The 15,189-nt window shown below is 40.3% G+C and overlaps 1 protein-coding gene across 1 annotated transcript; it reads left to right on the forward strand.

Moving 5' to 3' along the window:
• The first annotated feature begins 559 nt into the window (after nucleotides 1-559).
• LOC115374158 (cytochrome P450 4B1-like) lies at nucleotides 560-11,497 on the forward strand. Its single transcript, XM_030072934.1, has 12 exons — nucleotides 560-833; nucleotides 1,651-1,795; nucleotides 1,912-1,956; nucleotides 2,075-2,202; nucleotides 2,783-2,907; nucleotides 3,050-3,204; nucleotides 3,411-3,517; nucleotides 7,379-7,569; nucleotides 7,709-7,842; nucleotides 8,267-8,331; nucleotides 9,440-9,522; nucleotides 11,038-11,497. Exons 1-12 carry the CDS (start codon nucleotides 633-635, stop codon nucleotides 11,213-11,215), a joined length of 1,557 nt encoding a protein of 518 aa, XP_029928794.1. The 5' UTR covers nucleotides 560-632; the 3' UTR covers nucleotides 11,216-11,497.
• Nucleotides 11,498-15,189: the final 3,692 nt, after the last annotated feature.

Below are 15,189 nucleotides of genomic sequence, written 5' to 3' on the forward strand. Positions count from 1 at the left end.
ATGAAAACAGAATGTGTTTCAACTCTACGGCTGTCTCAGCAGTTTTTTTAATAATGAAAAAAAGAAAAAACCTCTTTATGAAAGGATAAAGGGTTACACAAGGTTAGCATATTAGGTGCATATTGAGGCTAACATAAGCCTCTATCAGTTAGTCTTGTGTGAAAGCAAGTAATGATGTAGCTCTTGAAGCAATATAAAGACAGCCTGCCTACTCATGTCTCTTTGATTGTACTAATTCATTAAAAAAAAAAAAAAATAATAAAAAAAAAAATAATAATATATATATATATATATATATATATATATATATATATATATATATATATATATATATGCATGACAGCTGAATGTAATCTAATTGTAATCTAATCGCAGTTCATCATTTAATGCTGATCTGGATTCCACATTATCTGCTGCGCACACAATTCAATATCTCTGTGTTCCCTGCAGCTTTTGATGTCAGTGGAGGCTGTGGCATACTCTCCACCCACCATGCTGTCAGTCAACCTGACGTCACACCCCTCTGTCTTTGCATACACCTCTCTTTTATCAAGTAGGTCGTCTTTTCTTGTGGCACCAAAGCCTTTTTTCCCCGTTGAGTCAGGTTGAAAAGTGCCACAGGACTGATCAGAATGGAGATTATCGAAACCGTCAAGACAGCCGCACAGTTTCCTTCCAGTTTGCCTCACATGCATCACTTGTTGGCGTTGCTGCTCTTAGTTGTCGCTGTCTGCAAACTCACTGCTTTGATGGTCGAAAGAAGGGAGAAGTTGCGAAATCTTGAAGCGTTTCCAGGACCACCAGCACACTGGCTTTTCGGACACGTCCAGGAGGTAATTAAATCACGGACGGCCATTAGGAAGCGCAGCGTGATGCGTTTCATTGCCTGCGGTGTTTTGGTTTGCAGCAGATTGTCAATGTGGATGTGGTGCGTGTGGAGAGGAAAACTGCAGCGGATAATAATGCAAATTAATGTAATGACTGCCAATAACGGAGCATAATGTTTTATTTTTTTCCCGTTTTTATTGCAATAAAATTCAATAATGTTATAACTGACAAATGATGCAGTAGAATTCTTGAACTAATAACGCAATAACTTTTGCACATAATCTAATAAGCTATTACATTATTGGCTGGATGTGTGTGTGTGTGTGTGTGTGTGTGTGTGTGTGTGTGCGTGCGTGCGTGCGTGTGTGTGGTCAGGTTTTTGAGCAGCTATTTGGAAAGGCAAAAGTGTCATGGAAAGTGTGACACTTTATAACCAATGAGTTAAACTTAAATAAACTGATTCAAGCATATTGTTTCATTATAGGCTCCAGTTATTAAATTTTTTAACCTAGATAATAATGTGATAATGAGCAAATACCTTATTACATTGTGCACAAGTAGTTATTACATTACTGGTTCAAAAATTGTATTAAATATTGGCCAGTTATTACATTTTTGACTTTTAACACATTAAGAATGGGCAAAGTTATGACATTATTGGTTGCTGCAGATTTCGATGGATTGCAGGATGTCTGTGAGCAAATGAGAGTTCCCAAATGGAGATCCAGCCAGTTGAATGTTATTCAGGTGTGACTAAAGTGTCGTGCAAGGTTGGGACGGTTCAGTTCAGGTTTTCAGGACGTCCTCTCTTTTCTCTTGCAGTTTAAACAGGATGGGACAGAACTGGACAAAGTGGTAAAGTGGGGGAAGCAATACCCGTTTGCCTTTCAATTATGGTTTGGTCCTTTTGTTTCATTCCTCAACATTCACCACCCGGATTATGTGAAAACCCTACTGTCAACAACAGGTGTGTGCGTTTGTGTGTGTGTCTGTAAACCTTGCTGTGACACACCTTTCATATCAGTTATTGTTTTTCATTGTGCCCTATTTAAAGTGAAAAAGTAACCATTTGCTTCTCCACAGAGCCAAAAGATGACTTTGGATATAGATTCTTCACACCTTGGATTGGTGAGACTGCAAAACCTTTTTTTGTACATTATGTCCTACACACTACCTTTTTGGGAGATGCTGACCTCTGATCTCTTTTTTGTCTCTCTTTGTCTCTCTGTCCATTTTTTTTTTTTAGGAGATGGTTTACTGGTGTCAAGTGGTCAGAAGTGGTTTCGCAACAGAAGGCTTTTGACACCCGGTTTCCATTATGACATTTTGAAGCCATATGTAAAACTGATGTCAGATTCTGCCAAAACTATGTTGGTATGTAAAATATAGTTAATTACAGATCATTACCTGCAGAAAATCACCCATAATATATCATTCTCAAATCAGTATAATGTTTGTGGAGAAATGAGAGAATTTAGTGAAAATTTGCTTTATTCTGTACTCTGGTTTCTATATATTTATTCTACTTGCTGGGGTTAGTCTTAGCATGATTGATATACAGCACAATTCATAATCAGTGCTAATTTACAGCACACAGTAAGGCCCCCCAGCCAAAACTGCAGGAGGGCTGCATGATGCGTCATTCTGCTTGTTTGTAGCATTAAAGTATCATATTTATATCATCATGAAGGCAAACAATTTAGCAGATGCAGTCCTGACCTACAGCACTTAGTGAGGTGTGCACCATTATCTGTTTCTGTGGTTTCTGCAGAATATTACCACTAAAGGACTCAAGCCTGAGTCACTGTGCCAACTAAATGTAATAATAATTAGAAAAGGTAATTGTAGATTTTAGACCAACTACTATTGATGACGACACTAAATGAGTTCATGTCAAGAAATGGAGGAATTTGTTCTTATCCAGCTCCTGCATCTATTCTTAAACTCTTTCCAGGACAAATGGGAGAGTTATGCACAAACCAGTGAGTCTTTTGAGTTGTTTGAACACGTGAGTCTCATGACACTGGACAGCATCATGAAGTGTGCCTTCAGCTGCAACAGCGACTGTCAACACGAGGGGTTAGTCAGCGTTGTGAAGGCATCGTTTTAACCACAGTCCCTGACCTTAATGTCATCATCTCAAGTTGTTACTTGTTTCACCTATATAAATTTTAATTTGAGTGAATTCTGCTTTTAATGTTAGGCTGTCTTCTCATTTCAGTGGAACAAATGCGTACATCAAAGCAGTGTATGACCTCAGTTTTCTGATTAACCTGCGGGTCAGGGTCGCTCCTTACCACAACAACATCATTTTCCACCTCAGCCCACATGGCTTCAGATTTAGGAAAGCAGTGAAGGTGGCTCATCATCACACAGGCAAGCTCTGAATGAAAAATGTCCATTTGACTAATTGCAATCTGAGCTATCTCCACATCCTAGTGACTCTGGATCTGATCACCTTGAATTATATGATACTGCAAGCCTCAGGTTGAGATTTATTATACTATCTGTTATGCCAGTGGAGTCTGGAGTGAGCATGCAATAACAGTGTGTCTGATACTTTCTTGCCATTTCATTTGTAGAGGAAGTCATAAGAAAGAGGAGAGAAGAACTTAAGAAAGAGACTGAGCTGGACCGAATACAAGCCAAGAGAAACTTGGATTTTCTGGATATCCTTCTTTGTGCAACGGTAGGCTACACAATGTCCACATGCACCGATCCAAAACTACCTATCTGTACTCGGGCTAATTTGGGTGAATTTTGAGATTCAGGTATCTGAATCTGTTCTGCAGTCAACATCCAATGCATATATAAAAAAATATAATAATAATAATAATGCTAATAATGTACATTTTTAAATTCCACCATCATATCCATCTATGAAAATGAATGTACACTCCATTGAAATGCAACAGGCAGCAGTCACGTCTTCAGCTGGGAATTAGATTTAATCCAGAGAATGAAAGCATTTAAACAGCTAAATGTAGGATATTGTTTGCAATGCAAGCTTTTTAGGGGGTGGCAGCAGAGGTGCTGATTAAAATATTATTACTTTAATGAATAACCACAAGAAGCAGGCTAGCTCTTAGAAAGTATAAACAAAGACAGCAAACTTCAGAGGATGTACTGAAATGACATTAATTACCCTGTGAGAGGAAAAATAAAACAAAACAAATGAATTATTAAGGGATTTATTGCACTGGAAAATATGGCTGGTTGTGGAAATATATGGCTTTGGCTGTTTAATGGAACATTTGGAGCAAATCAGACTCTGCCACCCTGCCGCTATTGCATAACAAGTATGTGAACACCTTCTGATTTCTCTGCAGAGTTTTACTGTGCACTGGACTGACCTGACCTTTACTTTAAAGTGTGCTGTCAAAAAATAAACCTATAAATTAACTAAATTTGCCGTCAGTGAAGAACAGTAAAGTGTATTCCCTAAATGGCCTGAGTTTGGCTTGACAGTAGTGCTTGAGTAAAGGTAAAAAGATTGGAATAAATGGTTTTCAATTAATGTTCACAAATAGAAAGTTTGGCCTGATGTTGGCTCTAGAGGAAAGGTCATGTTGTCACTAAAACTGATTGTTGAGTTGTTGTTGCTTTTTTTCTCTCTCTCCAGGGGTCATGAATCTGCACAGTAAATTTGAAAAGCTTCGAATGAACAATATTCAAATTACTGCTTTCATGGTGAAAACCTGCAGCAGTGGGAGCAGATTCTTAATATTACTGACACTGTTATTTTGGGAATATAATTACAAAAATTATGGATTGGTACTTGGTATTGGCAGATAATCAAAATATAATGACCTTTGACTCTGGCATTAAAGGCAAAAAACAAAACAAAACACTGGATTGGATCATGTCTGATATTATCACAAATCCAATCCATTGATTTAATAGATTTAATAATATTGATTTGACAGTCCTCCAGTGTGTTGATTTTAGTAAGGAATTAGTCATCATATCTTTATTTATTCACCTGCAAGCATATTAAAAATATGTACCATGGGAGCCCTCCTTTACTGGACAGTGTAGTTGGCACTGGATTAGGGTGAGGACAGGCCACAACAGCCATGGTCCTATCTAACTGGGGCCACACCTGCCCCAAACCCAAGTGGTATCTCAGACCATAGCTTCCAGTGTTCAAAATGCACTGGGTTGGCCACGAGCCCCACCTGCATCAGCATTGTCTGCGAATGCTAAACATACTGCTCTAAATTGCGGGTGCTATGGGTAATGATGCCAAGTAGAGAAACATGGCACACTGGATCATGGCAGGGTCTTGAAGTGGCTGAGGCAAAGTGTCACAAATTGGTATAACTAAAACACTGAGGAGACCTTCGAAAGACTGGAGACAAGGGATCTGCCAGTAGCCTTTGCTCAAGTACAGTGTTGTGAAAAAATTAAGTGCTCCAGTTTGGTGACCTTGGGTACTGAACAGGCATCAGACTTGGGGATCTCATTCACACTGTGATGATGTAGGAGGTTGGCAGCACATCAGCAAAATCTTCTGCAGCAAGGCTGCTTGCGTCCTCCGGCTTGGTGAGAGCTTGTTGTCAGAGGGTGACGGAGGGTGTTTTGGTGAATTTTGGACGCTTCAGTCCTAACACATCTCTCTCGATCACTGTAGTGGCTAGACCGTCAGGGACCATCTACGTCTACAGTTTGAGGAGGCTGAGGTGCTGTGCTGTCCCTGATGATATCCACATCTCTGCTCACTGTGTGGCCATAAATGGTTCTTGCTATAGGCAAGCAATTTGAAGACAGAAGTGTGGTGCAATATGAGCATTTTATCTCCCAGTGAAAATTGTCTCGGCTGAGTACCTGAGCACTGCTGACGTTCCTGTGCCTAGAGCTGCATCACCCACAGTAACTGCTCAAGTGCCTGGAATGTTGCGCCTAGCTACACTACTTCATTTTTACTTGTTGATTGATTGTTGAGTTGTGGAGTCACAGTATGGATAACAGAGCATCTGGCTATTTCAGTGTTGATGATCCTAGAGTTAATTTTCTTCAAGATTGTTACCAGACTGATAGTTTGGAGTTCAGGCTGGTTTGAATTGGCTCAATGCACTTTGGTCTGATAGACTGATCAAGTCCATGTGTGTTCATTGAAAGGGCATTTTCATCAAAAGAAGTGGATGCAGTGCCATTTTTTGGGAGGCTGGGAAGTCAAACCAGCTGAAATATGGGGCAAGAAGCACACCGTCTGTGAATACCTGAGCAAACGCCTGGCCAGTAAAGTAGCATCATGACTTTATGATGTGTCTTATCTTGGTGCAGTTATCTTCTCCTGCCTGTCGTGACCTAACCCAAACAGAATTTGCAGAGGGGTGGGGGGTTTGCATCGATTGAAATGGAAAATCTGCAGAATGATTTTTTTTGTTTGTAATTCTCAAGTATTAGACAGTTATTAAATGCTATATTCAGTACATTTTCAGCAAATGTAAGTACCCTGAATGTGTTAAAGATTAAGGGTGGTGCAATTTAAGTGTTTTTCTGACAGTGAGCACAGCCATGACTCATGACTCTTTTACAAGCTGTCCTTAGTCAAACAACACAGTGTGTTTTCTGCAGATACGTGCAAGTTGTGTTTAATTCAAACCTGCCCTGACTGCCAAACAGTTTGGTGTTTTCATGGTTTCTTTTACTTGAGTTTATTTGGTTTACAAATAAATATTATTATTATTATTATTAGTAGTAGCAGTAGTAGTAGTAGCAGTAGTAATGGTAGTAGTAGTAGTGGTAGCATCAATTATTATTTGTACTTTTTAGGACATTTGCTACAATCTAAGTATACTGACATTAATACCAGCTATTTTCTAAAGCATGCCATAATGTTTCAGATACATGAGTGTATTTTTCTTGCATTCGTGACTTATCATTCATTTCAGTTGGATATTAAAATGTGCTGGCACAGACTTGAAACTTGGTCCATGCAAGAAAATCATCACAGTGAACATCTGGCTTTGTTTTATTTATATGAAAGTTACTTTATCATTGCAGTTATCATTGTAATTTAATTCAATGCCTGTATTGATTAGTCTACACATTTTCTGATGTGCTCATATGCTGTGAGGAAGCTCACACATCCAGGGCTGCATTACATTTTAAAGTTATTTAATAAATAAATAAATAAATGAATAAGACAAGCAATAAGCAACATTGGCACTGTGAAAACGGTGATGTGGATTTTGGCTCATTATGCTTTAAAAAAGTCACAGCACCCTGAATAAACATTGTTTTGCAAATGGAATTCAAACAACTGTGACATCGAAAACCTGGCAGGAACAACAGGGACTTTTATGGCAGGTTTATCAGCTGTATATGGAAAACCGTTTGCGCTCATCACATAAAGTCCCAAGAGAAATATAATTGAGTGCAGTAGTTCTAAAACTATACCGATACACGTTTATGGTATGCGTTGAAAAATGGCAGTGACTTGTGTAAGGTATGGTAAGGTATGTATGCAGTGTAGTAGATGGGGTTAAAAACACACACACACACACACACAAATACACAGGTATAATCCTTATCTCCTCCGCAGGATGAGAAGCAGCATAGTCTGTCAGATGAGGACATACGGGCAGAAGTGGACACCTTCATGTTTGAGGGCCATGACACCACAGCCAGCGGCATCTCTTTCATCCTCTACTGTCTGGCCTGCAACCCAGAACACCAACAAATGTGCAGGGATGAGATCATGCATGCCCTGGAGGGAAAGGACACCATTGAGTGGTAGGCTACTCTGCTAGACTGTTGCCACATCACAGTCAGTGAAAATCTGTGCATGTACAACTGTTTCGGTGAGCTAAATCAGGTGGTCGATGTTCAGGCTCACCAGCACTGACATGGTGTGTGTTTATTTTCTTTTTAGGGAGGATCTCAGTAAAATTCCCTACACCACAATGTGCATAAAAGAATCCCTCCGTCTTTACCCTCCTGTCCCAGGAATAGCCCGAAAAATAACCAAACCCTTAACCTTCTTTGATGGGAGGACTGCTGCTGCAGGTCATTGCTGCAAATGTGTCTATTTAGAAATATGGGTCAGAATATGTCTCGGTTACTATTTAACAGGCAAGGTTCCTTTGTCGCATGGTGATTTAATATACCTGACCTTTCCCCCACTAATCACAGATAAAATATTAACTTGTGTTGGTTTTGTCTACCTTTGACTATATGGTACTATGGCCCTGGTTTTCATTTCACTATGTCAACCTTGTCTTACATATATATCAAGCACTAGCAGTGATCATTCAATATGCTAATAAACTATGCTATAACTTAATGATTATTATAGTGCATTGAACCCTTGGCCTGTTTGCACAATCACATTAGATAACCCATTGTTTGCATGTCCACCATTTTAGGCCTGCTTTTGCGGGTCTAACTCAAGATGAAGCATAAATCTTTTTGTTTTCTTTTTTTTTTGTAGGTTCTCTTGTTGGAACTAGTGTGTATGGGATTCATAGGAATGCAACCGTCTGGGAGAACCCTAATGTAAGTGAAGCCTTTGTGGATGGTGGTAGAAATGGCTTTGTATCTATAATCCTGTGAATCAAATCTTGGCCAAAAAAAGAAAGAAATAGTCTCGGCAAAGTAACTGAGAAACACTCTCCTCCTTGAAGGACAAATCCACCCCGAACAGCTGTTGGTGATGTACCCCTCCATTTTTTACTCTAACTGATAGCTGGACATATAAAGTCACATGTAAACATTCTTCACACTGAGATGTTTCCAGCAGGGCTATACTGGAGGGACAGACATTTTTTGAGGTATTTGAAGGGCCACATTTCCGTATCAGTTTCTCCAAACCTATCATTTTCCAATGAGGTATAACAGTTAAACTGATAAAAACTTGACTGTAGAAGAGGACAAGGTACCAGTTTTTCCGCATTGCAATGCAGCGGCCACGACTCTCTTTTTCTCACCTGGGGAAAAATTAAATTCTCACTATGCTTGTGGTTTCCTCACCACCTACACATATAGCTTATCACACAACTGAATTCAACGACAAGACGTATGTTCAGTTAGGGCTGGGAAATGCAGGAAATCAATGACTGAAGTAGAAGTGGTTGAGGAGGTTTGATGCAGTTTGGGTATACCAAAAAAAAAAAAAAAAAAAAAAAAAAAAAGCATCAAAAATTCAGTCATCACAAAACAGCTCTTGTAAGGCACTGAACATCGCGGATTGATTTAAAAATTGCATTTACTGAAACGTTTGATATTTAACAGTGTTGTAGTATCACACAGTGGATCTCTTTAACTTCCAGCTGTTCCAGTGGGGCTGCACACTAGACACTGTGGTTGCACTGGCCAGCTCCATAATGTGTGTGTGTGTGTGTGTGTGTGTGGGTGGGTGAGTGAGAATAGTGTGTGTGTTCAGTCAACCTACCCTTGATAAATAAAGATTAGGTTAGGTTGCGAAAATAATTGCCCCATTGGGGACAAATAAAGACATTGATTGATTGATTGAAGATTAGAATGTAAACATGGGTCAGAAATTATTTCTAAATCTGTTTGCACTTAATCAAACCATGATATCCTGTTGCACCACACGCTGACATTTGTGCGGTTTTGTTAGTTAGTTTGTTTGTTCATTTTTTAGGTCTTTGACCCACTCCGTTTCCTGCCAGAGAATGTGTCCAGCAGGTCACCCCACGCCTTTGTGCCTTTTTCTGCCGGCCCCAGGTTTGTCTACACCGAATGCCATGTGACTTTATCATTGTTTTAAAGAGCTCTCACTTTACAGCTCCTCACTGGCTACTGATTTACTTGGCTGCTGTCTGAAGTCTGTCGGCATGTAACCCAGCACCAGCCCCCTCTTCACCACCAGTAAAGCAGCTGTTAGGTATTACAATGAGTTGGTGTACACAACAGATCAGCTTAACCCTGTGTAAGGTTGAGTTGATGCACATGAATAAGCAGTGACAATACCAGCTGGAACATTTATTTTAACCCTGTAATTCGGAAATTAGGTCTCAAAAAGTGTTTACGTCTGTGGACTACTCTTTTATCCGGTGTAACAAGATTCAGCTTGTGTACTGCCAACTCGTGTATTTTGAGAAGGTTTTGAGAAAAGTTTAAGAAAAAGGTGTCTGGAGCTCATAAACAACACATACTCACAGGCGAATTTACACAGAGATGCATTTGAGGAAAGGCTGCTCCTCAAATGAATCTCTCTGTGAATTCACTAGAAATTATGTGTTTGGGTGTAATTGCACTGGCATGACATGGTTATGTAAGAACAAGTAAAAAAAAAAAAAAAAAAAAAAAAGTTTGAGTTTCCAGTCCCTCTGCAGGCTCCTGGGGGTGGACAGCTGTAACAATTTTTACTCTCTGTTAAAGTTTCCATAGAGTTCGGTAGGGAAAAGGAACGTTAGTTGTAATGCAGATTTCTAACGCTGAGCCTGCAGGTGGTGCTAGAGGGAAGGCCATGGAGTCACTTAAATGGCCAACTTTCATCCTCTAACCAACATGAATGTCGTCACAAATTTTTATATGTTACAACCAGCACGCCACCACCACCTCTGTTACAAGTTGTCAGCATGAGAGGAAAAGTCATGGAGTCACCAGGGCTGACAAATATCATGTAGCCAACAGGAATTTTGTAACCAAATTACACGGCAGCAGTGAGACATTGGTGTGCTAGATTACACATTTCACCTGCTGGTGGCACTAGAGGGAAGGTAATGGTGTCACCAGAGTTGACAAGTTTCATCCTCCAAGATGAAACATGAAACACTGCAAATTCCATGGCAAAGCAATAAGAAAATAAGTAAATATTAGATCGGTGGACGTGTTTTTTTTAAAGAGACTATTGAAAACATATTTATTTGTTCTACCATATCATTAAAAGTCTTTGCTTGCAATTGTTTCATTTAATGCATCTATTTACAAATTGTTTTCTTTCTTTCTGTAAAGCACTTTGAACTACCACTGCTGTATGAAAGGTGCTACATACATAAAATCATTCATTATTAATTCATTCATTTATCTCAATCTAATGTCAGTCCTCATTCAAATATAATTGGAGTCAGATTTTTGCTTTTGAGTTTAAAGGGGAAATATGACAGTGATGAAAACGTATGTGTTGAGTGTCTAACACTAATTCATATGCGTGTTTTAATTTTTCTCATTACTGTTACATTAAAAAAAAAAAAACATGTTTGTCACACTGCTGTTTTATTACTCTCCATCCCATAGGAACTGCATTGGGCAGACTTTTGCGATGAATGAGATGAAAGTGGTGATCGCCCTGACTCTGAGGAGGTATCAGCTGATCGAGGACCCCAACAGGAAGCCCAAGATCGTTCCCAGACTGGTGCTTCGCTCGCTCAACGGCATCCACATCAAGATCAAACCTGTGGACCAGCAACCGTAAAATGGAAGCACTGTAGGAAATATGGCTAACCCCAAAAAAATGTGATTCAACTTGTGCTTCATTATCAGTAACACATCTGGGAAAGAGAAATATATTTTTTAATGTGATCTAAATTAAGATAATGAACAGTAGACTGTTTTATTAAGTAACTGAATAGGACTAACTTTTTGCACTAATAATCTGATTATCATTTTGCACAAAAAAGATTTTGACACTTAATTTTATACTACACTGAATTTATCTGTACATTTTGCCTGTATATGATAATTGTCAGTCATTTCACACTAACTACTGTAACTATGTTTTTCATATGACGGATTGTATGTTCATCGTGCAATAAGAGAACTTATATTGTGTTGGGACTTTTATGTCTCTGGCACTAAATCGATCTCAAATAATACAAAATAAAATATTTAGCTATTTTGGTTAATATCCTTGCTTTGTCTATAATTGCATTATTTCAGACTAAAGGGAGATAGACAAACACAAATATGTAAGTTAAGTCGTGGTAATGGATGAGAGCAAATATTGTGTCATCTTCAAAAAAATGTAAAAATATGTTTTCGTTCAGCCAAACATAAGTAATTGCCATTTTTTTCAGTAGGGGCTGCTCTGTTGTCCTGAATGCCCTCATCTTCAACATCAGGAAAATGGGCGAGCTCATTTTTGGAGCAAAGCAGGACATCAGCCATGACTCGATCATCATCAGCGGTGTTCCCATCAAACACTCAAATTAAGGGGACTTGGTGCAGACTCCAAACCAGTGGTTCTCAACCTGGAGTCTGGGGGCCATCAGAGGTCCTTGGTAGGGTTCCTACAGGGTCCCCAGTAAAATGGGGAATATTTTAATTTCACTATTGTTTCATTGACTAGAAGTTTGCTTTTCATAGGGTTCACACTCTTCAATGCTAATCTGCCAATCTACAGTATAAATAAACAGAATCCCTGAGACTACATTTTATCAAATACGGGTCCAATTTTGGGGGTCCTTGACACCAAAAAGGTTGAGAACCACTGCTCTGAGCGAGCATGGAGTCGCCACGTGGATCCTCTCTGTGGGACAGTCCACTATTACGCTGTAAAGCAGCACGCAGAAATGCATGCGAGTTCATGCTGTTTTTAGTTTAAACATGTATGTATGTTAAACATAAATTATTGACATTTTTAGTAGTGTGCAAGTTCAGTCCAAAAAAGACCTCCCCTGTCTCCCTGAATTCCCTCATTTTCAACGTCAGGAAAACAGACGACCTCATTTTTGGAGCAAAACAGCACATCGGCCATGGCCTGGTCATCATCAGCGGTGTTCCCATCAACCACTCACATTAAGAGGACTCTGCAAACTCCAAACCAGCGGTTCTCAACCTGGGGTCTGGGGGCCACCAGAGGTCCTTGGGAGGGTTCCTCCTATTTTAATTTCACTATTATTTCACTGAATTTAGCTGAATATTAGAATGTTTAACAATGGCTTTCACAGGTTTCACTGTTAATCTGCCAGTCTACAATATAAACAGTTATGGATTAACTCTTATCACATGGGCATCCCTGAGACTACATTTTACAGGTCCTTGATTTGATGCACATCAATTTTGGGGGCTCTTGACACCAAAAAGGTTGAGAACCACTGCTCTGAGCAAGCATGGAGTCGTCACATGGATCCTGTCTGTGGGACGGTGCAGCAGAGGATCTATTTCTTGTGCAGACGGGGCGGTTTTGGGGCGAGTATGGGAGCACAGTATGGTGCAACTCACTGTCTGTGCATTTCAGAACAACAGCTGGCACACAGCATTGGTCATGACTGTCGGGGAGGCGTTTTCTTTATGTTGTTAAATGTTTGTTAAGCCTGTGTTTGTTTGGTCAGTCATAAACTGCTGCAGCACTGGTCACAAGACAAATGTACATGTGTGAGGACCAATAAAAGTTCATCTCAGTTCAGTTTTATTTCTCTTCCTGTCAATATGTAAACACTAACCAAGCTGCCTGTCACATAATGACAGAACCATGTTCAAAGTGTCTCCTGCCAAAATATATGGTCAGTGTTTACCTCTGCAAAGAGATAAAGTCCAGGGCGGATGTCACATGTCATGCTCTCAGCGCCTGGGAATCACGCTTACTCCTGACCTTGTTGCAGTACTATTTAAATTTTTAAAAAAGTAAAAAAAGGTTTTGTTCCTCCTTTTTGTCTTGGAGGGGACATCATAAAGTGAGAAGCAGGAGGTTGACATTTTGTTAAAGGTGAGAAAACACAAGCCCTCAGCTGGTATGGAGGGCGCGGGCTCCAACCCCAGTACTGATTAACATTTCCACTGTTGAGAAGTCAACGAGCAACAAACTGAATCCAGACGCTCTTGCGTTCTGACAGTGTTAAAGGCCCCATGGTGTACACTTTTCCAGGGTTTTATTTTAACTGCTGATATCCCTAGCATGATGTATTTGTGGTTTTGAGTACCTGTGGTCTGCTAGTTTTACAGCTCCTCTCTCTTGCCTTTCTCCTCGAGCTCTGGGAGCCCGACTCCGATCCCGAACCACAGACGAAGCCGGGATTGTATTGCTATGGTGATGGCGACGCGCATGGACGCAGCGGCCCCTCCAGGGATCAGAGAGAGTGAATGTTTCAAATGTTTTGCTTAACCCAGACGCTCAGGTTGCATAACCTACAGCCGAGAGACTTTACTAAACATCAGGGTAAAGCATGCTGCAAGAAATGGGGCACTCTGCTTTGATGTGGACATTCTTCGCCAGCATGGGATTTTACCTGTGTCTACACCGGCAGTCACCAGGGAGAGGAGGAGGCGCAAGCGGTGCGAACGTAAACAAAGGAAGGGGAAGAGAGCCGAGATCCACGCTAGGCTGACTTTACCCATCACTCGGGGATCCCAAGTGAGAAACGCTATCATATTTTGTGTGCACTTCTGCTGTATGTGCAGCTAAATGACAATATTTGTGTCGGGTTGATAAAACAGTCGGCGCTGAAATGAGCCCAACAGACGAGCAAATTTGGACTAAAATCCTGCGGGACCGTGATGAGCGTGAGCGTGATGGTTTACGACCGTAAGATCCCGAACCACAGACAGCAGGAGAAATCGAACCACCTCAAATCCATTTATTACAAGATGTTTCAGAATAGTACGTTATTTTTGTTAAATATGTTGTGAACTTGTTGCCCGGGGAGCAGAGGGGTACATGCTAATTTCGCTAGCTTGGTAGCTTGTAGTCCGAGGAGCATAAACAAACTGAGTTGGCTGGCTTGAGAGTTGGTTACCTGAGGGCGTACTACGAAGCAGGTTTAGTGGGTTAACGAGGTATGTTGAGTCTAAAGCCAGGCCTTCCTGTATCACGAAGGTGGCTCTCTTTTAACCCGGCTAGATCACCATGGTAACTTATGCTTAGCTCATAACCTGGTCCCCACCAGGTTATGAGCTAAGTTTAACCCCGCCCGGCTATGAAAGCAGCGCTATGTCACCCAGGTGAAACCACAAAGTAATTTTTTTCCGGTGATTAGTGGCACATATGCACAATGCAGGTATACTATTAGTGGTGCACAGACTTAACGTTTGTTAGAAATATTCTGTTGTATCACAGACTTTGTTATAGTAGCCTACTTTTTTTTTTTTTTTTTTTTTTTTAAGGAAACCCTTTATATTATAACGGTGAATGTCACGGCATCCCAAGATGATGATTGGACGGGAGCAGCCCGTGGTGATTCAAACGCACTCCAAACACCACTTATTCCGATTCAGAAAAAAAGATTTAACAAAAAAGGAGCAAACAAACATCAACAGAAATGGCTCCATACCTCCAGTTCCTAGGCAACACTCCCATAAAGCTACCGAATTTGCATATTTCTAAACTAAAATTCACAATACTGAATGGACATGCAGCAATTATTTAAAATGGCTATAACAGTGACGGAATCCCCAACCTTTGAGCTTCCTTTGAAATTAATCGCCAGCACTCCTCTCTCGCCTTATTTGTGG

Source organism: Myripristis murdjan, chromosome 16 (assembly GCF_902150065.1).
Source record: "Myripristis murdjan chromosome 16, fMyrMur1.1, whole genome shotgun sequence".
Lineage (NCBI taxonomy): Eukaryota > Metazoa > Chordata > Actinopteri > Holocentriformes > Holocentridae > Myripristis > Myripristis murdjan.